This window comes from Neopelma chrysocephalum, unplaced genomic scaffold (assembly GCF_003984885.1).
Source record: "Neopelma chrysocephalum unplaced genomic scaffold, ASM398488v2 Primary Assembly neopelma1_96770, whole genome shotgun sequence".
NCBI classification, from domain to species: domain Eukaryota; kingdom Metazoa; phylum Chordata; class Aves; order Passeriformes; family Pipridae; genus Neopelma; species Neopelma chrysocephalum.
The window spans coordinates 556933-583684 of NW_020925414.1; the positions used below are offsets into that span (position 1 = coordinate 556933).

Sequence of the window (26752 nt, forward strand, 5' to 3'; positions counted from 1 at the left end):
ACTTAACACTTCAAGAAGACACTGTTTATCTACAAAATTATTTCTAGACATAAACAACAGAGAATAAACTTACAGAGTAATAGATAATATCCTCACATCCCTAAGACGGTTCTTTTCATAAGGAGAGTCAACCTCCACTATCCTCCTAGAAGAAAATCCAGTTAAACACTGTCCTCAATTCAAAACCCATATGTCTTGAAATATTCACAGATAAATGCATCACAATCTATGTGAATATGCAACGAACCTCTTACAGTTGCTTTTGAAAATACCATTTGTAATTCAAAGATATTTTTTAATCTTGCTCTATCAAAGAAATAGGAAAATGGGACTGACTCCCCAGTGGAGTTTCACATACCCATCAATTCAACTTTTAAGTAAGATCTTGTATGCAAGCGAAAAGACAGCACTTGTGATCAGCATAAGGTTTCCAAATTATTTTTTCCTGACAACAATATTTAAAACAATATAACCTTAAAATAGACTGAGAAGACTTTTGATTCATTGTTCTCTAGTAAGTCTACATTAAAAAGTTCTAGCAAATTTAGTTCTAGAAAATTTAGAACATATCTTCAATGATTTCTCCTGCTACTAGTGGTCACCAATTTACATATATGAAAGAAATGTATTTAATACATTGCCTGCATTTTTGGATGACTAAAGGAAAACCCACCAAAAGTTTATACTCTATGAACATCTTCACATAGATGGTGAAGTTCAATTGGAACAGACCTACAATGATCATCCAGTGCAACTGCCATTTTAAAAACAGCCTTAAATACTGTCATAGTTTGAGATTGGCCCCCCCTCGAGAGAGGGGGGCTCAGAGGTGATTGGGTGCCAGGGCAGTGTTCCCTGAAGAGCCAATCACCATTCATGTTGTTCGCTTCTGCTCAAAATCATATATATACAGCATCAGAAGCTGTTGGCATTTTTCCGCTGTTGGTGTCTGCTGCGTGTAGGTGTGAAAGGCCGGGGGGTGGCTGGGCTCCTTCTTTCCCCCTCCAGGGGGGAAGGGAAGCCCTGCGGCCCCAACAACTCTGCCTAAGCCAGAGCAGAGTTAGAGGCAGCATTTTGAGTGTGTGCAGTGAGGAAAGAGACTCACAGCACCTGACCTGAGTTAAGAGGAGAGAGGCAGGCTTTGCAGCCAAGCCCTCTCCCCCCTCCTTTCTACAGTTAAGCTGTGGAGGGGGACTTTTCCTTTCCCTCTGCTGTAAAGTGGAGGAGGGAGGCTCAGCATTGAAGCTGAGCCAAGAGACGGGCTGGAGGAGGAGGCTCGGCGCATGGGAGAGGAATCCCAGGCGAAATTGGAGACAGACCCCAGAGAGAGGGACCTGGAGGATGTCTTTGCTGTGATCTAAATGGGGGACAGCCGAAAACCCAAGGAGAAATCATTCCAGGACGCAGACGCTTGATAAGCTGAACTACACTACAGCAGCCTACGAATCGAGGTATGAAACTGAGAGAGAGAGATCATACAGCAGAAATGACACAGACTGAGAAGCAAGGACTCAAAGCTACTTTCTTAGACTTAGTGAGGAGAAAAAACTGCAACAAACAGCCGGAGCCTGGTGAGGGGGGAGCGTTCGGGCCTAGAACACTCCCACGAGAGAGACTACATCACCCAGCAGCCTTGAAAGGCTCTTCTCCTGGACTAAAGTTAAAGGGAGGAGCTTTGAAGGGACTGACAGAAGTGTAATATATATATATATAGTTGCTTTTAGTTTGTACAGTATATTTATTTGTGTAAATAAATGTATATACTTCCCCTTCCCCTATAGAAGCCTCTGGCCTGAAAGCTTCTCTCCAGCGTTGGGATAAATTGTGAGAAGGGGTGGGGGGAGGCCTGGAAATTGGATTTTGGATTCTTAATGTGGCTCAAACTGCCACAAATACAAAAAAAGGAACTCCCCAAAAACATCGTGCTGCTAAACATGTAGCTGCTTCACTACTGAACTGGAAAATCTAGTTCGATTTGGTTTCTCCTTTGGCCAGTCCTATATGGCTTCCAGAAGTCCTCAACAGATTCAGACAAGTGCTCAGCACAGCCTACTCCCAAAACACAGTGGCTATGGAAAACTTTCAATGTATGGTATCAGCAGCTCTTAAATATCACTCTGACCTGGGAGTAAAGCGACTCTCAGTTTGCACACTGCTTCAAGTTGCAAGAATCCACTGCAACATGCAGCTTCTGTGACGCCATTACACAAAGTAGCACACATTCCAAAATAAAAATCAACAAGCTGATAATCACAATAAGCAGTAATGCAGCTGTTCCCTTGCAAAGCAATTTAAAGTGCTTTTATCACCATCAATCTCCTGCAATACTTTAAGCCTGTAAAGAAATCTGACTAATCAAAACCAGTTTCTATAATCAAAAGTACTTTTGTGATGAAAAGGCAAAAGTACACTCCATCAGCAAGATACTTATTTAAAAGAATATATCATTTGGTACTGTTTTAGAATTGCACCCTGTATTTTGGAAACCATGGCCAAACTGATATGCCACCATGTTCCCACACGCCGAGTAACTAAATTTTTTTTTCACTTGTAACTATTTTTATTTACTATTTCAAAAGGTTTCCAGTCAGTACTGATTTACATATGAATAATTCTTCATTATTGTGATTTTCATGTAAACCAAGGTTATTTTGTAGCAAACCTATTGAATCAAATACGACTGAATGAGCTTTATAGTCTGGTTAATAGACAGACTTTATTTCAGCATGGCTCAGTTGAAATCACTTAGGAGATATTTGAAAACATCTAAATATGTGCTACTGTCACGGGAAAAACAAAACAACTTACAAATATCTTTGACATAGGAAGATGGAATGAACACCATAGAAGTTACATAAGACAAATAAGAGAGACATTGTCATTTTTAGTTTCTACAATAAAATGTCAAATTTACTTTCTTGATTTCATTTTAAAACCAAAATAACTAGGAAACAGCCAACCAGCAACTGAACTCAGGAAAAATTATTACATTGCCTGATTAGTATTTTAACTTGGCTTCTCCTGTAATTTTCTCTGGTCACTTCAATAATATGAAGTATATTCTGCAAAATTAATTGGGTAAAATTACAGTTCATAAATTAAATAAGTTATTTAGATAATTTTGCAAATAGATCTTACAGCTGTGAATTGAAATATTCATGACATTGCTTATTATTTACAGCATATTACTTCTACAATATCACTTTTACCTAAGCAATGCGTGGAAAAAAACACATGAAATAAAATACAACATTTTGAAAAACTGAAGCAACTGCGCTTCCCAACAATAAATATAACTAACATCTGTTGCAGAAACTGCTTGGCCCTTGTACAGTTTTGTGAAGAATTTTTGTTGTACATAAATATTTTTCTACACTTCCTATTATGCACCACTTAACTCAGACATTTGCCTTAATTATACCCCAAGGAGTCCTTTCATATCCATTAAAGAAAGGCAATTTGTTGCTGAAAATAATGCATAGATACTTTTAAACTTCAACTGTGATTCATCTGCCTTCTGACACATAAAAAAGCAAGGAAATATCTATAATTAATGGACTTAGTTAAGCAAAAATGTCTAATAAAACTCTCAATGCTCAACACAGTACTTTTGTTAAATACTTATACATGCTGGTTTTGTTTTAAGGAATCGTCTTACGATTCAACGTTTTACTTTCATTTCACATCTCAATAAAGAGGACAACAGTACAACAAAGCCTTTAGGACAGCAAGAAATTTCCATTTTAATGTTGGCAAAAATGACCCAATAAGGCTTCACTTTGTATATACAGCAAATACAGGACATCACTTTTTTCTGGGACAATGTAACAACTTTTTGACATTCTCCTCTTTTTTTCTTTTAATTTTGTTTTCCACTATTCTTAACTAAAGAATTTCAAAGACAAACACTGATACAGGGTTGTTTGTTTGTTTTCCCCGAAAATACACATAAGCTGTGCACATTCAACAGAATTCTTGTGTGCAGCATTTCATATACACTCACAGTAGCAATGTTATAATAATACGCTGTAAGATTTTCTACTTTTTTAAAACATGCAGTAGAAACCTATTTAAATGCTATTGTAAGCATATAGATATCTACTCCCCTACCAAGGTATCAAGCAACTGGTAACGAAGAATGAGGTGAAAATGAGGATACTGCCAATAAAAGAAAAGAAATGCTAACTCTAAATAGGCAAAAAATTCAGTTCAGGCCCAAAAGTCTCTCCATAGAGGCTCGGCTACAAAATGGGAGAGTTACTTGCATAATTTCCTGTAAAACAAACCAACTGGCATTGTATTCTCTATTCTTATAAAACTGGACAAAGAACATTTCTTAAATTATATTTGTTATTAACATAGAACCAAATTTGGCCATTTTAAAAATGAAAAATATAGTAAAATAAGAAATACTTAATTCATGGGGAAAAACAGCATTTTTGTTGATGGAAATAGTAATCTGTATTGCTCTATGTAAAAAAGTTAAAGTCAAAATGCATAGAGTGTATTTAGATGATAAAATGAAATCAGTTGAGTCTCAGGATATTATCATTTTTTAAGTGGAAGGTTTAGGAATGCACACTTTCCTTTTATGCTGTACAATAGATCAGGCCAAATTATTAAACTGATATATCAAAATCCATATTACATTTCCTTTAAATATTTATTACTTCTTTCTCAGTCTGTTTTTATATGAACAAGATGTAGGACTTGCAGATTCTATCCCTGCCTCATTTCAGTTTACCTCTTTATGTAACTTGACATACTAAATTCATATTCCTTTTTTTTTGTTTTTCCTAAGCATGGATTCTTGGAAGAAAGGACCAAAAATTTAATAAAATATTCTACAGTGTAGTTTACATAGTTTTCACTTAATCTCTTCCTTTCATATTAAAACCATCACTCCATTTACAACATTTCTTAACACATATTATGCTTAATTTCTTTTGACTGAGAAAGCAGGCATAGGTAGCAATAAAGCAGTAAAGACAGTATGTTCAACTCTACTGTAATAATAGCAGCTATTCTACAGATCAGTTTGTTCTGAGTTGAAAGTCTGAAACTTTGTATTTTAGACAAAGAAGTTCCTGTAAGAAAGAATCAAGTTTAGGTACAAAGCAACAACACTGTAAAGTGCTGAAATTGTTTTCACTCTGCTGCACTGACAGAACAAACAGATTTCACATACAGTCTTGAATAAGAGTCCTTTAAATGACATCTATGAACAGAATGACACAACCAAATTTTAACTTCTTCCTACAACTTCATAAGAATAAATAGAGCTTCTCATGGAGAATCAGTAACTTTCAGCATTTCTTCAATGTATGTGACATGATAGAAATGTAGACAAGATGAATTTTTCAGCATATGAAGAGCAAAAAGTACACTGAATACAACAATTACATAATTTACTATGCGGTAGCTAGAAATTAGACAAAACCATTACTCCTTAGAAGAGGAAAATCAAAACTAGTTAAGGACTTCCAAACAGGAATTGCAACTCTGCCCTCACATCAGTACACAGCAATTCAGAAAAAGCTTTTACATAAAAAAGACAACCTATGGCTGCCGTCTATTGCTTTAAGCAGTTGAAAAGAATGGAGTAATGGAATAGCGCAAAATTAAAACTAATAGCAAATAAAAACACAAGCTAAACAAAAAAAATCACTGTCCCAGCAGCTTTTCGTAAGAGTAGTTTAGAAAACATCTTTTCACCCTTAAGCAAAACATAGTGAAAGAAGAAGATCTGTTTGTATCCAAGTATATTTTTTCCAGAAGAACTAAGCCTGTACAGAGTGCATTGTACTAAGTAATTAGGGATTGGGACTGCTCTTGGTCTGCGTACTTGCAGTAAAGAGAAATTGAGGCCAGTCCTTAATTAGCATGTCATAAGTAGTAAATAATAGCGTAATAATAAGTAATAGTGGGTTAGTGGTGTGCAGACAGTAAATACAAACGGGCAAGATGCTGCCACGTTAACATACCTCTTGTACGGAGCGAGCTGCTGGCTTGTCTTGATGATTGGCCAGTATTAAAAATGGCAAAGTACATAACTGTGGGTGCTGGAGAGCAGAATGCAGTTCATTTCTAGCAGTTTCTAGATCATCTTCAGAGGAGGCACTGTCTAATACAAATATTACCCCCTGGGATCCTTGGTAATAACGACTCCAGTATTTCCTGATATTGTCAGCTCCTTTCAAGACAATAATAAGAATTAATTAAAATAAGAATAATTTAACACATTTAACACTTATAACTGAAAATAACCAATTTACTTGGAATGATCAAAACAATTAACTAAATCTTTTCTCCTAATCATCATTAAAAGAATAAAAAAGAAAAAAAAGGCAATTAGCAATCAAACACACACACACAAATGTCAAATCAATGTTGTTTGACTAAGGAAGGAACTTGACTCAATGCAGCTTTCTTCCCTTAAAGCTTCTGCTCCATTAATGAGTATTGGCAGAGCTACCATGCTTCTAGTACCACACAGTCTAATCCTTTACCTTCTCACTGAAATATCTTGGCACTAATACCTAAACCTTTGCCCATTCTTTTTTACTCAGCACTGCAGCTCCCTGCCATAACCTGAAGCTTCTGTCATGGCAGTTGTTCATTTCTGAGCATGATAAGGTCTTCCAGTTCATCTCCAAACCATCAGGCAACCACTTCATAATTGGGGAAAAAAGGTGTCAGGAAAGCCTATTAAAGTAATTAGATACTTAATGGGGAGAACAATGATACAATAGTGAGTTGAATAGTGAATGAGGAGCTATGATGACAACACGCAAAGGCATTCACTTAACTACTTTTGCTCTGTCAACCACACTAAGGATTCTGAAGAGCCCAACAGTAGACACATGAGTGACTGTACAGGCTGATATGCCACAGTAATTTTTAGGACACAGTTCAGCAGCACTCAGTCATCTCAACAGAAGCCAAGCAATAAGGTTATCAACAGAAAGCTTTTGTCTCCCCTGGAGAGCAGCATATGTTGTAGCATTGAGGTAGGAAAAAAAAAATTGTATTTGACAGCTGTCAAACTATCTAAACTATGATTTGGATATGGGCTATTCTTTGTATGTCTGAATCTGGCACTACACTCATGGGGACAAATGCTAAACAGTGAACAGCAGCAGCAGCAACAGTCTAGTGGAAAACTTGACGTGTCTGCCAGACAGTGACTTGCAGAAACATAACGAAGGTATCTTTCACAGACACTTTTCTTGCTTTCAGACAGGGAAAAGTGAACTTTCATGTATACACAGATGAAAATAATAAAACTCTACCTTTCAGTGAAACAAAATGACACAAAATTTCTGAGAAACATGTAGATATATAATGAGTTTTTAATGCAACATAATGACCATAACATTGATATGATACTTAAAATATTCACTTAATTTATACATTATAAACAAAGGTGAAGACATAAATGTCTAGAAAGGAATTTGCACCATATACTTTAGGTATCCAACTCAAGAGCATTCAAATCTCATTTCACAGAGTTACTGTAGTCTTTGTACCAGCCACACTGTAACCTTAAGCACTTTGTTTCAGTATTTGCACCCACCCCAATTTAGGCAGCTAACAAACATTGTGAACACAGACACACACACTTTTGTTTACAAGGAATATCAGTCACATCTAACCTGTTTTTTTTCTGCAAGAGGCCTACAGAGTTGACTACTCAGGGAAATGGCCATGGGTTTTAGTCAAGACTTTGCTTAATTTCTCTCTTAATTTAACCAGACTCAAAGTAACAATGCACAAATAGAACAGATGTTCCATTTTTTATCAACCTCTGAAGATTAATATTATACAAACAGAAGAGGGATTGCATTGAAAGCGAGGTCTATGTTTCTGTACCACACAAATATCTGCCAACCGTACTTCTAAAGAATTGTATAGCATCTGTTAGATGTCCCAGTCTTTCCCAACAGCTGTCTACATCAGAACCAAGTAAAGCAAATTGCCAGAGGGACACTATTTACATAGCCACACACAGCAGTGTTGCAGGCATCTGAAGGATCACATTACTTTAAAAACTAGTAGAGAATCATTTTCAATGAACTTAAAGGCCAAGACCATGATCTTTGAAAGTTGTTTTTTTTTCTAGCAACATAACATCTGTCTTATTTACTCTAAGCATCAGTCAGCTACTTTTCAATCACATCACTGCCAGAACCTGAGTCTTATCTTTGTAACCGTAGTCATTCTAAACAGAAAAACTGTGAGGTGAACTGCAGAACATTTGACTTCTTGTATCCAGGCATATGGAAGAAAGCAGCTCATGGAACCCTACCTGGGACGCTGAAGCCAGAAAAGGAGTATGTTGATTTGTTGACCTTACACTCCTGTCTCTTTGGTTCCATTTCTTTAGCAGCTCAGCTTTGTTGCTCCACATCAACTGTCCCCAAACCAACACCACCGAAGTCCTTTTCTCTCCAGCTCTGGCCAGTCACCATGGCATAGTTATAAGAACCAATGTACAATGCACAACAAAATTTGGTATTTTCTTTAGGATCTTCCATTATTCTAATGATCTGCTCTGAAATTGCTTACACTTCAATTCTGAGGAAATCACAGCTTGAGTTTTAAGAATGAGAATTATTTGCATTAAGCAGACAAAAAAAAAGACAGCCAAAGCTTGTACCTCAGGGTGCCATTTTAAACTATTTTTCTGGCAAATGCACTTGAAAAATAATTCTTGGCATCAATAAGCTATCAGCAGCTGGAAATCACAGTCTCTACAAGACAAATAACCCGATATTCTTTTGCCTTAACTCTTCATATCTAGAGAGCATAATCTGCTCTCAGCTTCTTTCCTCAGAGTACTAAGTAGTATGTTGTGGAGTTATCCTGAGCGGGAAACACTGGACTATAAGTAGTGATCCACACATTATGGCACGACAAATTCAGTCTTAAAAAGCAAGCAGTTGTTTTTCAAGGTGCAGTCTAGCACAGATTATCCTATGAATTAACTTTTTCATCTATTCCAAACACTTCTAAGACACTAAGTTTAAAAGTCTGAGCTCTCTGGCAATGCAGCATGTATCACATGTGCAGCCATTAAACATCCTCAGGTTCTCAGAAGACAGATGAGTCAAAACCAGGAACTTAACTGGTACCCAAAACTTCCTAGCAAACAATAGTAATAAATAAGCATTTAGGTTTGTAGACCCAATATTATGTGTTTCTCTAATAGCTTTGCACCATACAGCTGTTTCTTCAACCACTTTATGCCCAAACAAAGATTAAAAAAATAAAAATAAAATAATCTCAAAAACATCAGAAAAACATAACAATCCACATTAGACCTTGGGAATATGCTATGTGAAATGTTTGCTAAAATGTAGTGTTCAGTGTAGGGGCTTCCTCAGACATAGGCAAGAGCCACAACTCGTGGCTAAGTGTATGATTTGTTTTCCTCGGCAATGAACCTATGGAAGTAGGTTGAGTCCTGTGATGTGACTAAAGCATCCAGTTTACAAATAAACTAGGGAAAAAAACAAAACAAAACACACTACAATACAATCACACCACCTGTTAGAGAAGATAATGTTCAATCAAATGTAGGCTTGAATTGCTTTATAACAGGAAAAAAATCCAAACTCTCCTCACAGAAAAATGACAGGACGTTGCAATCAAAAATCTCAATCATTCAGCATTACTACAGGGCAGGTTTATTCAATTACCTGTAATTTTAAAGAGCTTTCATTTTGATATTTTTAAAATATCATATAAATAAATTCCACAGAACAGTCCATGTCAACACCATTAAGGATTTGTAGCAGTGCCAACAGTACCCCTTGGAAGCTGGAGGGAAGATTTTGAGTTATGTGCAGTTTAATACACACCCAAAACAGGTTGCACAGGTACACGCTCCTGTAAATATCACACAAAATGCAGAGCTGCAAATCTTCCTTTCACCTATAAATACTTCTATTTACATCTCCATTCACAGCAGTTTGAGGCTACCTTCAATTCCCTCCTGCTCCTAGTACTTTCGGGAGAACAGAACATAGCATTACAGAAAAAAAACCACTGAAACAAATTTACATATGTCAAATTTGCTACTTGTCAGACTTGCAGCAAGTCTCCATTGAGAGCATAATGTAAGTCCTTGCTTCACGATAGTCTAGTCTGCACATAAAAGCTCTTGTTCACCTCAAAATACATCACAGGTCTGGAGAAGTTATGGTCTCAAACAGAGGATCAAAAAAAGCTAATGTGGGAACATGAAAGACTGCAGGCTGCAAATAACTCTTCTACCACTTCAAATATATCATCTACTCACCTCAAATAAAGACACCTACATATTTTGAAGGTTTTATAGTTGAATGAAATATATAGATCATTCCTCTACTGATATAAAATAGAACATTTCCAGTAAGCATAAAGGTGAAAAGATGCCAAGGAATATGCCAACTATGCTACAAAATCTTCTTGCATGAAAGACCAGCTCATGGGTGGGGGAGTAAGCAGGAAAGGAAGGGAAAAAGAAATCTCTTATCTGTTCTTGCAAAATCTTTGAATACACCCTATCCTCTCACTCCAAGAAAACCTTATGAAGAAAAGAATAACTGTTTCTAAATCTACATAGGGTTTATAACATCACTTCCCATCATATCCTCAGATGGAAAACTGACGTGTTTTATTGAGTAATCAAGAAGACACCTGAAATCTTAGAAATCTTAACACATTCTCAAGAGATGCGGCTACTCCTTATCTATCTCAGGCAGGTTTCCCAGTACTCCCCTCTTGAATAAATACAGTATACAAATTTTGTTTTTTCAACACTAGCTGTTTTTCAACCCTCTAGCTCCTTTTTATTACAAATAAATTCATAAATCCTGTTTAAAACACCTGCCTTCTACTTACATTAATTTGTCCAATCTGACAGACACATCCACACATAGATACCAAAGTTTCCCACGGGTGTAATGTCAGTCACCATCCTATGGCTGTTTTGTATTACTATTGTGACAACACAGATGCGAAACCAAAACCTTCTTCAAGTGCAAAAGTCCCAGGACTTCTATTTCCTAGGGTTTAAAACGAAGTGATTAGTCTGCTTTCTCTAGCCTCTCAGGCAGTGCACTCCTGCAATCATACACAAAGCATGGCAGTGGGAAATTAGCACTTTTTCCTAGAAAAGGGAACATTTTGAGACTGTCAAATCAGCTACATTCACTGCAGCAATTCAACTACAATCTGAACAAACAGCATAAAAGAAAAAAAAAGTTGAGGAATAATTTTTCTGCCTTTACATTCAAAACATACAAAATCATAAATGCACATAAGTCTATCATGCTTTTTTGTATTCTTCTTATCAAACTGAAGTTTATGGAAACCATCTCTGTCACCTCTTGTCTGCTTTCCAGGCTTCCCCAGTGAGAATAATCTGGAAGTCAAGCCTTCAGTATTTTCTTTATTAGCTAACTCAGATGCTGACTCAAACTTTGAATCTTTACCTACTCTGATATTTAAATCTGTTAGAACAACATTCAGGTTTCAAGCACTTGGAAGTTTTAAAAAGGTTGTACTTATACTTGCCTGCAGAAAGTCAGCTTGGTCCTCTTATGTGTGTGTATTATACTACCATATTAAAATAAAACATGTACTTTGAAACAAAAATCTGCTGTTCTAGTCAAGAACATAAAGTTCATTAAAAAAATTTACAGATAATTCATAAAGAAGATATGGATATATGTGCCCTGCAATGTACTCTAACATTTATTTAAGTCTGATATCTGAAGATTTAATAATTTGCAGCAGCTGGCATAGACAGCCATTCTCACCTCTGTTTCTCCTTTTCTATATGTTTGGGGATATTTGTTTCTTAAATTCACAAACACGCATTAAGTCCTCTAGGGCTAGTGAAGAATGTTTGGCAACAAGGAAATCATCTGCCACTTTCCTCTCTACCCATTAGCCCACCTCTGCCCTTCTTCCACCTCTCCTAGACAGAGGTGACAGCCACGATCTCAGAGCATCAGCACAACTTTCCAGGATTACAATTGCTGCTGGCACCCAGCAAGGCTCAAATGTACCCTCCTGAGCTACAGTCACAGCTTTGGTAACAGTGCAGCTATCTCAAATAAAGCTAAGAAAACATCTTTCTTTGTGGCACTTAAGACTAGTAAGCATACAAAGCAAGCAGCAAGTCTACACAGCTGTGTATTTCTGTCTGCTTAGCCCTTGTTCTGACTGGTCCACAAAAGTTTAAATCAGCTTTACCTTTTGAAATGATCAAGGCCTTTCTGTCTAGGGGTGTTTCATAAAATACACATATAATTTCTGATGCTAAACTAGGCTGCTACACTCTATCCTTTGATTCTGCTGAAGAAAATGGAGTTGCAAGCCCAAGCGGAGACAGAGGCTTTTAATTAAACCAAAGGTCCTACTTTTCCCTCAAGAAAATATCCTACAAACAAAAACAACCAGCTCTCACCCCACAAAAAGCCTAACTAGGAAATTTCACGTTTTGCTTATCCTACTGTACATGGCTGCGATAGTCATTGCTTGCATGGTTCCTACTTGCTGTGAATGAGATGGACTGCAGGTTGTCTTTTCACTGTAAAAAGCCAGTTTAGAAGAAGAACAGTATTTCCAAAGAACAGTGGTAAGATCACTAGGCTGAATGCTTATCAAACCTTCCTCAGGACTCATGTTAACAAGATCCATAAACGGGTGTAAATAATCGTTCTTATCTATGAAATGAGGAAACTATGTGACAGAGCCTGGGCTTAGGCACCATTTGAACAGCAGGCTGAGCATGACTGATAGCAAACAGATCTAACTTTTAATGCTTTCGGAAGCTGAATGGCTCTGTGCGACTCACAGTTTAGACAGCTCAACAGGGTCAACTAAAAATTTCATCTGCTAAGACATTCTGTAAACTGTTTGACGAAGCTGTGTCACAGATGGCATTGCATGTACTCTGCAACCAGATTTTGTAGAGGTGTGAACTGCCTTTTAGTCAAATATGGTATGGAGATTTTATTGCTTTTTGTTAGTTCATCCCTCTGAAGATGACTGAGGCTGGCACTGACTTGTGGTATCAGTTTTCCGATGACTAACTTGATGAAATTTTACCTGCTCTCATAGACTATGTTGCTAGAACGGTATTCAGTACTCCACTCTTCCTCCACAGAGCAAAAAATATTTAAATTTCAAATTCCAATTAATAGATCAACATTATTTTCTCCTTCCTCCCTCATTTTCTTCACAAGGCAAATACTACCTGACAACTGTCGCTGTCTTCTCCAGAGGTTCATATTTTCCCTTCAATTTGGACTGCACAACAGTGTGACTTCTCCTCCTACTCTCTTTTCTTCTACTCTTTACTTCCAAATTAAGGCAAAATATGCATGCTTTGTTTAATCAATCCTATTTAAAACTATTTGTTCTCAAGCTGTCACCTAGACAATTATTTAGCTGGCCTAAGAATGTGAATTTATGATTTTGGTCATGAAGCGTAAGAAGTAACAGCAATGGGGAGGCAAGTTCTCATCTCTCTTTCCTGGCCATGCTCAACCAACTGGAGACAAGAGCATTCCTGATATTAACCACTCTGGTTTTGGTAAGCACTTAACGCATTTTTGTCTTAAATGAATTTTTAAATATGACTACACAACATGCAGTCTCTATGCTTGTGAAAAAGGCCTTTGAGTGTATTACATAAACTAACAGAAACATATGACAATATTTTAGTAAATAAAATAGAAAACATTAGTAAACCCTACAACATGCTGTTAGTATTTTTAAACTCCATAAGAAGGAAAAGGGCTCACATCCAGAATCATTCTTTTAAATTTGATGTGGCTCAGTATTTGGCATCTCACCAGTGGTTTCTAAGCCTGTATTTACAAGATAGCAAACTGAATTATAAAATAACTTCTTCTAAAAAAACCCTGGAAATTATTAGTTGACCTCCAGGATGGACATTAAATCTTCACATAGTCCTGAATAAATACCTCTGTCGCAACAGACACCACAACTTCATACTCTGTTTTGACAGCATTACAACAGCATATGACTGAAAAAAAAAAAACAGAATAAACAATGATTTCATCCCCTGTGTCTCCAGGTTGGAATTTGCTAGAACCAAAGAAAAAGCTTTCTATTGCCTTTATACCTTCCATTATCTACCTTGAGAACAAACCTCAGTATTCAGCATCCCAAACTTTTTTCAGCAAAACACTGTTTGAATCTTCTGAACAAGTGTTATCATCTGCCTTATTTTTACAGTCTTTTCCCACTTTCCTGTTATGTTCATCACAGACAATTTCATTCTTAGCTCCCACCAAAGATTACTGGACCCTAACAGGAAATAATCAAAACTGTAGCTTCTTTCTATACCATTACTAAGCTGAGTTGCACAATATAGAGAGATATTTTCAATTGTCCTGGTAATAGTACATTCTGAAAGAATGTGGACTAGGGCATGGCATATCTTCACAGTAATCTAAATTACATTATTTTATGGACTAAATTTTGGGGGGAAAAGCAGTAATTTTCTTAATTTCTCAGGAATCAGGAAGGGATTATTGATATACCAAAGCAGTAACTTAGAGAACAGGCAGTTCAACTTGGTCAGCAAATAAGGCAGGACTTTCTTTTCAAGTAATTCAAGCAGGCCTATGCTAGATTTGAAAGCTGTACATATTCCTACTTTTTCAGGATCAACTTCAAGGTTTTTAAACATAGCACTTAACATGTATGAAATTGGATAAAAACTTTATTTCTGGTAGGAAGGCAACCTGTCTTAGAAAACAAATACAATTTAAAAAATCAGAAATTGGATACGGTTTTCTACCTTCTAGTATCATGTGATTCAAACAAAAACTTTTGCAAAGAGAGCACAACAAACTTTTTTCCATGTTCCTAAATGTTAAAGAATGATGAAGAGTTAATCAGTCCAGGAAGAGGCAAAAGGAGACTGTCTTCTATATATTTTGCCTGAAAATTTACAGCCCCTACAGAAATGAAGAAATAAAACCTGGCTTCATTAGCAGCTCCAGAGGCACACAGCATAGTAAAAACTAGCACCATCTTCACCCTCAAGGAAGTATACCACTTCAGCCACACAGAAAGGATACTACACAGTCAGCATCTGTTTCACATAACTGCTTGGCTGCTGAATATAAGAACCATAAGCAGTATGATTTGTGCTGTAAGTGTTTTAAATATTGGCTGTTAATATGTTACTGTATTATGACATATGAAGCTTTCTGTTACCTAAAAAGACAAAGTATCAAAAACTAAAACTATATAGAACTTCACTCTCTAAATAACATGTAACAGCAGACAGTGGTTGGTAAAAACAGATGCCTTTCTACCTTCCTCCAAGTTTCCAAGATCAAATATCTAGAGAAGACCTCCACACTACAGTAGAGAGAAATGATATAACAATACCATAACAAATGAAGACAAAAATCAGGAATAAGACAAAAATATAGACTTCTCTTCAACACCAGAAGCAGAAATTCCAAAGTAAAATTTAACAGCAATTAAACATGTAAAATGTTTTGCTTTATTTTCATAGAGCAGCAAGAGAGAAACCATGCGTACTCCAGAAAGCTCAGGCTTTACATTCATCAAACAGGAACATGTTTCTCAGCTAAAAGGCTGAATGCTGACCACAGAATCACAGAATGATTAAGTTGGAAAAGACCTCTTAGATCATCAAGTCCAACCTTTGACTGATCATCATCTTGTCAACTAGACCATGGCACTGTCACATCGAGTCACTTCTTGAACACTTCCAGGATGCTGACTCCACCACCTCCCTGGGCAGTCCATTCCAACATTTAAGTAGCATTTCCATGAAGAAATTCTTCCCAATGTCCAGACTGAGCTTCCCCTCGTGCAGCTTGAGCCTATGTCCTCTTGTCCTGTCACTAGTTGCCTGGAAGAAGAGACCAACTCCAGCACCTTCTTGACATGAGGAACTAAACTGAACACCCAACTCGAGGTGTGTCCTCACCAGTACAGGGGTAGAGTCACTGCCCTGGTCCTGCTGGCCACACTATGGCTGATACAGGCCAGGTTGCCATTGGCCTTCTTGGCCACACTGCACGCTGCTGGCTCATGTTCAGCCACTGTCAACCAGCACCTCCAGGTACTTTTCTGCTGGGCAGCTCTCCAGCCACTCTGCCCTCAGCCTGTAGCATTGTCTGGGGTTGTTAAGACCAAAGCGAAGGACCCAGCATTTGGCCTTGGTGAACTTCATACCACTGGCCTCAGCCCATCAATCCAGCCTGTCCTGATCCCTCTGGATCATTTCTACGGTCCAGCAGAACAACACTCCCACCCAACTTCGTGTCGTCTGAGAACTTAAAGGGTGCACTCAATCCCCTTGTCCTTATCATCAATAAAGACGTTAAACAGGACTGGGACCCATAATGAGCCCTGAGGAATGCCACTAATGACCACCAACTTTTGGAAGAAAAACAAATTTTTGGAAGCTTGCCTTTGCTCCCTTACACCTAGACAATGAAAATCTATTGGAATTAGCATTTTTCTGAAATATCTCATAGGAAAAACAGGTTATATAATTTTTAAATACGGACATGTAAACACTCATATTTAAAGGAAAAAGAAATAAATAGATGCAGTAAAAATTCTAGCAATCCTTGTTTAAAACACTCAGATCAAATATTCTGGATTACTTTAGGACATCTTGCCATGAGTCAAAGCCCTCTACTAAGATAAGATTTCTCAAAACACACACACCTGCATAAAAGAAAAGGTTAAGAAAGAGTCTTTAATGAGAATCTGCTATAGAATACATAGGTTCAAATCTTGATCAAAACCTGCATTTACCTATATGAATTACATATTTCATACAGCTTGGGTAGCAAGAATGTATAAACTATTCTGCAAATGGTTCACTATATTTAAAAAAAAAATCCAAAAAGTGACATAATGACTAAGTGACATTATGCAGATAATAAACAGATGCAGAATCAACACTACTCCTGATGAGAGTTCCCTTTATCAAAGAAAACTACTGGGTTATTTTTTACAGGATACATGCTTAAACAGAAATATGCATGTTTCAATCCACAGACCAATGGTAGTAAAGAGGAAATGCTATCCTTTCCATATGTGCTTATCTTAAAGCCTTCTTGAAACAGTTTCAGATAAGACAACTGTCATGTAATTTGATCTCATGAAACTTCCTTCAAGAACCAAATTAATTTCTACTTAAGAGAGGTTCCAAGCTTGCTGAAAATCTAATAAACATCCTCAAGATTCATTCTACTCTATTTATATAAATAAAAAAGATACAAAAGAGAAGAAATTCTAGAATATAAGTATCTAAGAGTTTTTTTAATTAGAAGAACATTAGACTTCACAAGAACTCTTATTAGGAGAGTGTTTTCTTCTTTTTAACAGTTACCTCTTGATAACTTGAGACTCAGAGTCAGAATTGGGCAGCTAAGCAGGTTACATGTATACAGACAATTAAAAAACTTCACAACTATAAAGCAACTATGGCTCCAAAATCCAACAAATCCAACAGGAGAACAGTTCCCAAAGAATAAAACTCATTAGAAGTTGGCTACCTTTGCAACACATTCAGTGGTGCAGTCAATATATTGGTTTTGCCAAATGTTCATACAGTTACCTGAGCCAGTGCTCATAAGTAAAAGCTTATACGTACAATAAACACAGGGAACACACTTCCTTGAGCTGCTACTTCAGCCATACCACAGTTTCAGTCCAGTTTGTATTTCTGTATAACTTAACCATTGCAAACCAAGAAATTACAATTAGGAGATACACCACATTTGGCTGCCTTCTGCGCCTCCTGCTTTTTACCCTTTGTTCTTTGAGGTCAGGATTTATACAACTTTTCTTAACTTTATCTTCTGTGATGAAACACAGATTTTTAATTCCAGCTGCACTGATTAATCATTTTTAAATTTAAAACAACTAACAATTTAAAACAGCTATCTGTTATTATGGGATCTAGACACTAAATGTTTTTATAACCAAATGAATTCAAGTGCCATACCTCCAAGTTCCTTTACGTTCAAGATGGCATTCTGGAATGGCACCGCTTTTATACTAAAACCTAAGAACAGAAATAAAGAGGAATAGTAAGTTATTTGTTAAAGGGGTCATTTGAAATCTATTGCATACATTCAGAAAAGAAGACTTTTCCCATCAAGAACCAGGATTTTGCTTGTGAAATTCTATTTCAATGCGTTATTAAATCAGCTATAAGGCATGGTGGGAGGTGTGGGAGGAAGAGAATAGATCAGTATAAACAATGAAATTTTCAATTACACTATTAAGAAGCTGGCACACATAAAATTAAGCACAAAACTTACACCTAGGCCATCTATCATTTGGTAAGGAGTTAGTGTTATAAAATCATCTCTTACTACATCTAGAACTAATGTAGAGATTTCAGACTACCAGAAGTGATTGTTCTGCAATTTTTAGGAGATGCTGAAGACAACATGCAATTCAAATCACTGTTTTCTTCCATTTAATCTTCACAGGTTTTGGTTACACTCAAAGTATAAATTTTATATATAATTATCCCCATCTATAAATGTTATTAACTGAAAGATCCTTTTACAGACCTCAGTTGGATGTATTAAAATGGTCACAAGCACACCAAAAACATCTCTGAATCCTATATTTAGTTCATTTCATGCTTAAAACCTAATTAAAAAAAAAAAAAAGAAACAAAACCAAACCACCAAAACCTGCCATCTTTACCCTTATCTGAAAATTCAGACAACCAAGAGAAAGGGAATGTGAAAGGCTCCCAGCAATTCATCCATGTATTATATACTAAATTCTGTATATTTCGTGGATACGTATATATAAGTGTACATAATATTTTACATAGGAAAAATTATGTCTGCTCTTTCAGCATAAAATATCCAGACATTTAATTTATTTCCATCTAGAGCACACTGTTTCAACATGATTACATACCTGTGAACTGAGTAAAGAATTTTTGAATCAATGTGTTATACTTCAAGTTTATTAGCTATCATTTAACAGAAACAAGATGTTTTTTCTCCCAGATCAGACCAATAAGGTATTCCAGTACTCCAGCTATGGTCAGTGCTAGAGAGGAAAGTACAAGAAAGTCTGAAGGGAATAATTATGAAATATTTTTGGGTTTATTGTCTTAAATCTTAAAACTCTTCCTAGAAAGAAGGAAAAACTGGAATGGACCTGAGTGGCATTGATGAGAAAACCAAAAATACAGGTTACAGTTTGAAATATGAGTGGAGAAGTTGTCACACTGTATTCTTGTATTCCCCACAATATTCTCTGATGTAGCACAGATATGGTATACACAAGCAGATTTATGATAAGCTGAATATCCCATATGGCATCATTTTGCTTTAGATGCTGCTTAGTATTCCTCAGAGTAATTTTTCGTTCCTCAAGTTGCCTGATTAAATAATAGTATTTTATTGCATCTATCTGGAAATAAAAAAATATTTTTTTAATTAATTGTATTTTCACTATTTCCTTTGATAGTTCTATCCTTCTATTTAAATTGCTGTTACTATTTCTTTCTGAGTCTTAAGTTTTAAAGTATAATTTGCTCTAATTCCAGGCAAGTTCTAAAGATAAAGCTCAGGAGACGGTGGCAGGGGCCAGGGGAGGGGGAGACAAGGCTGAATTACTCTACAATTTTCCTCTAACTTTTTGAGTTAGTCATTGACACCTTCTCCACACAATGAAGTGTCAGATCTCTAACATTCCCAATAACACCACTACGTAGGCAACAGGTTAATTATTCATCATAAGAAAAACCCAGTATTCCCTTGTATCTGTTTTACATTTTACTTACAGTTGTATTAAATAACCTTATGTTCTTGTAAATTTAACAAAACAGTTAGGGTTACTAAGGCATATTCATAAAATTCAAGCCCATGAACCACAGCTACAATACAAAGCCATGCAACTGTAAACACAAGTTACTTGCACAACACTTGGTATCTGTTCCATCAGCAAATCAACCTTAATAATTGCTGCAGCCACTGAACCAGATTTCTTTGATCTCTATGACCTAATCTTTCCTCTTTGGGAACTTTGCAGCCAGGTATTCCTGTTTCTGATTCTTCTGGTGCTGTTTTGTTCTTGGATTGTTTTTTAATCAAAACACCCTTTTCAGTATCAGGCATTCAAGTTCACCTATATCAAAATGCCTATTAAAATTTTTTGGACTTAAGATACCTTTTATCTGTGGTTGTGCTGTCTGTTTTCAGGTACCTTCTCAATACAACTGAAACTTTCTGTAAACTGATTCTCTGATCTCAATCTGTCCTTAATACATAAACAAGCCTGTTGCTGCTCTAAAAAGTAGGGATTATCACTAGAAAAAAAATTATCTCTATCACATTTATTCTTTTGGTTGCTAGCATACACTATAAGGCAGTATAGACCAAGTATCTGCAGAAATAAATCCTAGTTTAAGTTTCAGAGCATCACTGTCCTATTCTATTTTACAGCACATTCTCCTCTTTTCTCTCCATATAACAAGACTGCTTAAAAGCCTAAAGTAAAATGAAAAGAAAGAAATGCCGTAATGTGTCTACAGGACAGTGCTACTGTATATTATGGTTCTGCTTCATTACACCACACTGTTTGGATCTTTAACACATTCCAAGTTGTGTGTTTTCATGGATATTCCCCAATGTATGAACAAACACTGAAAGAGTAAGTAGTGGTAGCTTCAAAGCAATCCATTAGGTACTTTCAACAGCAAAATAAGTGGATGAAGCTCTCTGCAACCTTTGCCATATGTTTCAAAAGTTACCTTTGGGAAATGTTACAGCACACCATGGAATAAAGACAGCATCCTACCTGTGGTAGACACGATATTCTCCGGGCTCTCACTGCAAAGCTGAGACAGAAGACTCGTCTTGCCAGAACCAGAGAGGCCTATGCAAACTAAGTCATATTCAGGTCGTGGTGGTGGCGGTCCCTTGCAGCAAAGTGCTCTAAAACACTGCCAAGGTAGAGCAAAACAAACAAAACAAAAACAAAAGGATGAGGTTACTTTTTTAGGTTTCTTCAAATGCTTATTCAACAACGTTCTAAATTCAAGTTTATAAACATAAAGGCATTGGAGAGAAGCAAATTATTATTCCAACTTGCTATTTTGATGAAGTCAACAATTAACAGACCAAGACCACCTCAACTAAAATTTAGAATAACATAAATACATGTGTGACATTTTCACTTAAACCTCAAAGAGCTGGTTTAAGGAATATTACCCAAATAGCACAAACTGTACACATACAGCAAAATAGGCACATGCCCCAGTCAGCTCTGCAGTTGGTTATGCATGAGTTTGCTTCCTGTGTTAATTTCATGCAATATCTGGTGAGAATATCAGAGCCATTCTTCAGCAGCTGCTGGTAAGGCTTTACCTGTTGTCATAGGAAAGAATCAGGAATGTTTGCTCCACTAATGTGCTTCCTGGGCTTGCTTTATCATGCATTTTAGCTTACAATATCTGCCATAAAGAAGTATGGCTAGTAAATACATAAATAAACCTTGCTGGACACAGCTTTAGTAAAAAATACGCAGATTTGTCACTTTCCCTGGAAAAGTATAAATTAATCATGATATAAAGAAAGAAAAATATCTTACACAAAGCCTACTTCAGGATTCTGCTCACTTCTCTTAAACAGTTTTACCATAGTTGGCCAAGCTCATCCAAAAGGTCCCTTAGGCACTCAGTAAGGTTCTTCAGACCCTTCCTTATTGCGATATAGAAGCTTTTTATGTAAAAATCTAAAAGCATACCAGCCTGGGAAAGCTAGGAAGTTTATATTTGATGTATAGAGCATAATTACCTGCTAACGTCCAAGACAGACCTCCACCAGCCCAATATATATAAATACCTTTTCCCCCAACATATGCCACCTTCACATCAGAGGAAGGCATCTGCTGCAACAGAGAAGGGAAAACTTGTTTATGTAATCACTACTTTCTCACACATTCTGTCTTTACATAGCCCCATTTCCATCTTAACCACAAACTAATCACTGCACTGGGAAAAGAGATCTGGTCTTTACAACCTTAACTTAGTTTGTCTTTGTTACTATCCAGTTTCTCCCATTGAGGACTACTGTAGGAGCAGAGAAACTGAACTGATGTCAGTAAGGCACTGACACAAATAGTGGGGTCTGACCCTGAGCAAATCATCCAGTGAGAATGTGATTATAAAAAAACAGCTCACAGAACGCAGAAATTTAATTGAATTCTTTCTGTATAGATGGTAAGCTATTATACATGCTGCTGAAACAGTTTCCATTGCTTTAAAGAAGGAAAAGATATGTTTGGTGAAAGTTACAAAACTCCTTTTAACACCTTTTAAAAAAGTTAAAGAAAATACTTTAGAAGAAGTAAAAATATTTATAGTAGTAGTTAAGCTGAACAAGGGTAAGAGATTTTAAAAAATAATAGCTTTGTGTCTATTAAAATTTGATTGAAGAATTATTTTTTTCAAGAAGATTTGCACTTACATGTGTGTCCATAGCTTAAAGGAGTAAACATGCCTTATAGCTTTATTTATTGGTGTTCTGTTTATTTACTGGTTTATATTTATCTCCCAGATTCTACAAAGCCACGGTAAATATTCCACTCTGGCACTTAAGTGAGAAAGGCCAACTGAGTTCACTGCACAACATAAACTCCTTTAAATAGAGTTTTCACTTAATGGATATTAGGCTGAAGGCCACATAAAATTCTTCGAAGCTTGCCAGAGCTCCCAAGGCTGTGTGTCAGACCCTCCGCAGCCAGTCTTTAAAAGGCATTCAATTTGTCCTTGTCAGTATGGCATCTTTGCAACAACCTCTTGATGTCATATTGAAAAACATAAAGGAATAGATGAGCTGATGGAATTCTTGCTTCTCTCTGTCCAGACACTGTACCAGTTCATATGCAACCAGACATTTCTCTTGCAGCCCTGACAACATCTAATAACCTTTAATTCTGTGAAAGGTAATTTATGCTCTTTGTAGAATACATATGGAGGCTCTGTGGGTGACAGAAGGGCTCCACAGGCAGGTTTTGTAAACTTCAGTATCTCTTTAGTGCAGATTCCTCAAGTCTAACTTAGTCTGGAGAATCTTTATATGCTGTGGATTAAACATATGATCAAAAATCTAAGTCAAATTGCACATCCAAACCAGCACATGTAGACCCACCACTGTCTCATGTATCCTTCACCAGTAAGCACAGTTAGGTATGAAAATTTCTGAGATTTCCAGAAGCCAGGTAAATGGCTCCCTCCAGACAACTCTCATATTTTATTTTATATGATTCCCCCATCTTTGTTATATTCGTGAATTTGTCCTTGTGCTAGGCTAAGTTCCTTCAGTAGATTGATTTAGGTGTAATGAAAACAAACTTTTAATATTCTAGCTTCAAAAAGCTGCTGAAACTTAAGCTACTGTGTATAGCACTTAGAAGTGGCTAAGATGAGAAATTCTACAGCGCATTGTAGGGGATACTTGTAGTAATATATTTGAACTTTATAAACTTGTTCTGCAATCTTCCTTACTTGAGCTCAATGAACATCTCTCCTATTGGAAATACCACTATACAAACAGCCTGATCACCCTCTTCCTGTTGTCTCAGCAGCTTAAAGTTACCTGGCCACTAGCAAAGTCAGAGCTCCATTATGGAGACAAAACCTCTATTGTCACAACTCTGGCAGCTGCATCTAGTAGCTGTACAATATTTGTGGAGAGTAGAAAATTCAGAGGTCATTGACCATGCAAATAAAATTACACCTTATATTCTGCATTTTATTATGGACAGGAAATGCATCCTGGAATATTTTATAACCATGGACCAAGAGCTACACATTATTTAAGATGTCATCACACATTACAGTGCACTCTGAAATCCACAGAACTGCAATAAATGTGTGGTAGTAACTAAAGAAGCCATCCCAGAATTCCAAAACACAAATATATCAAAAACACTGAAAGACTTGCTCAATCCACTGCTAGTGCTCAGTTCTTTCCCAAACCAGCATACTTTCTACTCCATTTGGACAACCCAAAGGGCATAAGAGAAGCTTGAACTAACAGTCTGACTGCTCTCAAAATACTTGTCAGATACGGACTTGGAAGTCTCTTCCATTGAATCCCAAACCCTATTTGCTCAATGGGCAATAAAAGCCTGCCTTCTAGGTATTATAAAGCAAACTCTGAACCCAAACAGTGCTTCTTGGAGGAAGTGTTGGAGGGGACAGAAAGAAAACACTGGACTACTGCAAACATATGGTCAAGCAGAGCTGGCTGGTACAGTCACTAAAAGGTTGTTTGGGATATGGCCGTGTATTCCAGCCCCACTGTTAGCAACAAAAAATGAACAACTTTTTTTTGAGCCTTTTCATCTTATCAGGGTAAGACCTTACTTACTATAAGGGGAGCAACATATCAAAATGTAAGCTTTCACAATTTTAATGTTAATTTTGTATTTTAATGAACAAATGCATTTTTAAGTACTGAAAATAAAACAATAAGGTATCTTTAAAATATGCATGCATTTAGCCAGTTTTTGAAAAAAGGGTGTACTTATCCAGGAAACTGGGAGCAACACGTGCTGCAGTGTGCAGAAATTTGTGCAATATTCAGAACCACTGTGACTTTTATTTCACTTTTAAGTGTGCACACACACTGCATGTGCATGTATAATCATTTGCAAGAGTTAAGAAAGAAGTCAGTCAGTCCTACTCTACCTTATGGATTTCTAACCCAATGAGACAACTCTTGTTTTAGGTGGATCAATATTTATGCTGACAACCCTAGACAGGGTTAAAGCTCTATGGAGAGTTCTTCTGGGGGAAAGCATATTGTGTTTACAGCAGGGATGGCCAAACACTTCTGATGTCTGTGCCGCTCGGAGATCACAGATTGAAGCTCTGGGCAGTAAATGTCCCTGAATTACTACTCTCTACAACACATTAAACTGCCTCCAGCTGTTGAGTCTGTCTTTGCCTACTCATTGTACTTCTCGTTTCACTCTCCTTTTTGGGGTGAAATACTCCATTATTTCTGCTTTGTTCTGGACCCATCTCCTGTCTGTTTCTTTTGTTGCCACTATTTAATAGGGACAAACAGTAGCAAGGGATTTCATGCTTAGTTGGTTAAACACACACACTCTCATGGAAAAATACCCTAAGTTAGTGCAGCAGTAATGCTAACAAACCAAGCATTCAGAACTCTTGAAATACAGAATTAAGGCTGAAAGCTCAACCATAACTCTGCTCCCTTCCCCCTCTGGCTTATACTTATGGATATGGTCTTCCTTTACATTTTATTTTTCAGTTAAGGTATCTTTGAAGAAACAGAGTTCTAGAACCCAGTGCACACTTATATCCAGAGGACTTGGTAAATCATCATCTGAAGCTGTTAATAAAACTCACACAGTTTATTAAAAGAAGTAAAATTTACACACAGAAGGTTCCATAGCTCTGATGTTGTCTGAGATACAGAAGCACAATGAAATCTCAAACCTTGAAAAGCTGATATGTAGGGGGCTGGGGGAGAGGGACACAGTGGCACAAGGTAGACAATTATAATGTTAACAATAGGAAACAACTGGGAACAGCAGTGGAATAACTGAATGCAAATAATAAAATACACATAATACCAGAATGAAATTACACACCATGAACAGAGGGGGGGGGGAAGGATATATAAATAAACTAAACTTTAACTGTATTAATACCTTAACTTCAAATTAATACAACGGAATCTATTTATTTGACTGTGCGAGCTAAAGCTGCAGACTCTTCCGTTTCCATTTAGCTGTACAGGTGGTTTTACCACGACAGAAAAAAAAAAAAAAGGAGGAAGAGGAAAACCTACTTAATTTAAGACACACCATAAGCGACACTGCTTTCAGGTTTTCAAAACATCAGACTGATAGGGTTTATCTTTGTCTACATAATTTCAACAATGAGGACAAAACCTAACAGATTGCTGTTCATTTTGTGGCTACCAAGAGAGATGAATGAATACACACATAGCCACTGCCATCCTGAAGTGAAGTTCAGCTTGGATAAAACCTCTAAAATCATGACTAGTTTCCTTCTATGACAGTCCACAAACAATTTTCTAGTTTAACCCCGCTAATGAGTGAGTGGTCAGCCCACTGACTGCACCAAAAGCACTCTTTCTACACATGCACCTACACCTCTTCAACTTTGTATCAGCCTGTGCTGCAGAAAGACAGACAAGCATATGGCATTAGAGACAGCATAATATAAAAAAAGGACAGAAGAAAACAAATTCTCAGTGAAGCAAGGTACTTTTACAGAGCAAAAGGAGTCCTGGTGATATCCTACCTTACAGAAATCATAGAATCATAAAATGGTTTGGGTCAGAAGGGACCACAAAGATTCAATCCCCCTGCCACGAGCCAAGACACCTTCTATTAGAAGGTTGCTCAAAGACACATCCAACACTTTCAAGGAGGCACACCCACAACTTCTCTGGACAACCTGCTTCAGGTTCTCACCACCTTCACAGTAGATAATTTCTTCCTAATATCTAATCTAAATCTACCCTCTGCTTGTTTCAAATCATTCCCTCTATGACTACCTGCCCTTGTCACCAGTCCCTCACTAGCTCTCTTGTAGGCTCCCTTCAGGTACCAGAAGGCTGCTCTAAGGTCTCCCGAAGCCACCTGTTCTCCAGGCTGAACAAGCCCAGTGCTCTCAGCCCGT

At 37.0% G+C, this 26752-nt stretch overlaps 1 protein-coding gene across 6 annotated transcripts in view; it reads right to left on the minus strand.

Moving 5' to 3' along the window:
• Window positions 1-26752, minus strand: part of ARL15 (ADP ribosylation factor like GTPase 15) — a 274201-nt gene that overhangs the window by 123194 nt on the left and 124255 nt on the right. For all 6 annotated transcript variants that reach the window (XM_027709329.1, XM_027709330.1, XM_027709328.1 and 3 more), the window contains 3 exons: window positions 20863-21007; window positions 18035-18094; window positions 5985-6193 (listed from right to left, as the gene is read on the minus strand). In XM_027709329.1, coding sequence (XP_027565130.1) covers window positions 5985-6193; window positions 18035-18094; window positions 20863-21007 — 414 coding nt within the window. The remainder of the gene's footprint in view (window positions 1-5984; window positions 6194-18034; window positions 18095-20862; window positions 21008-26752) is intronic.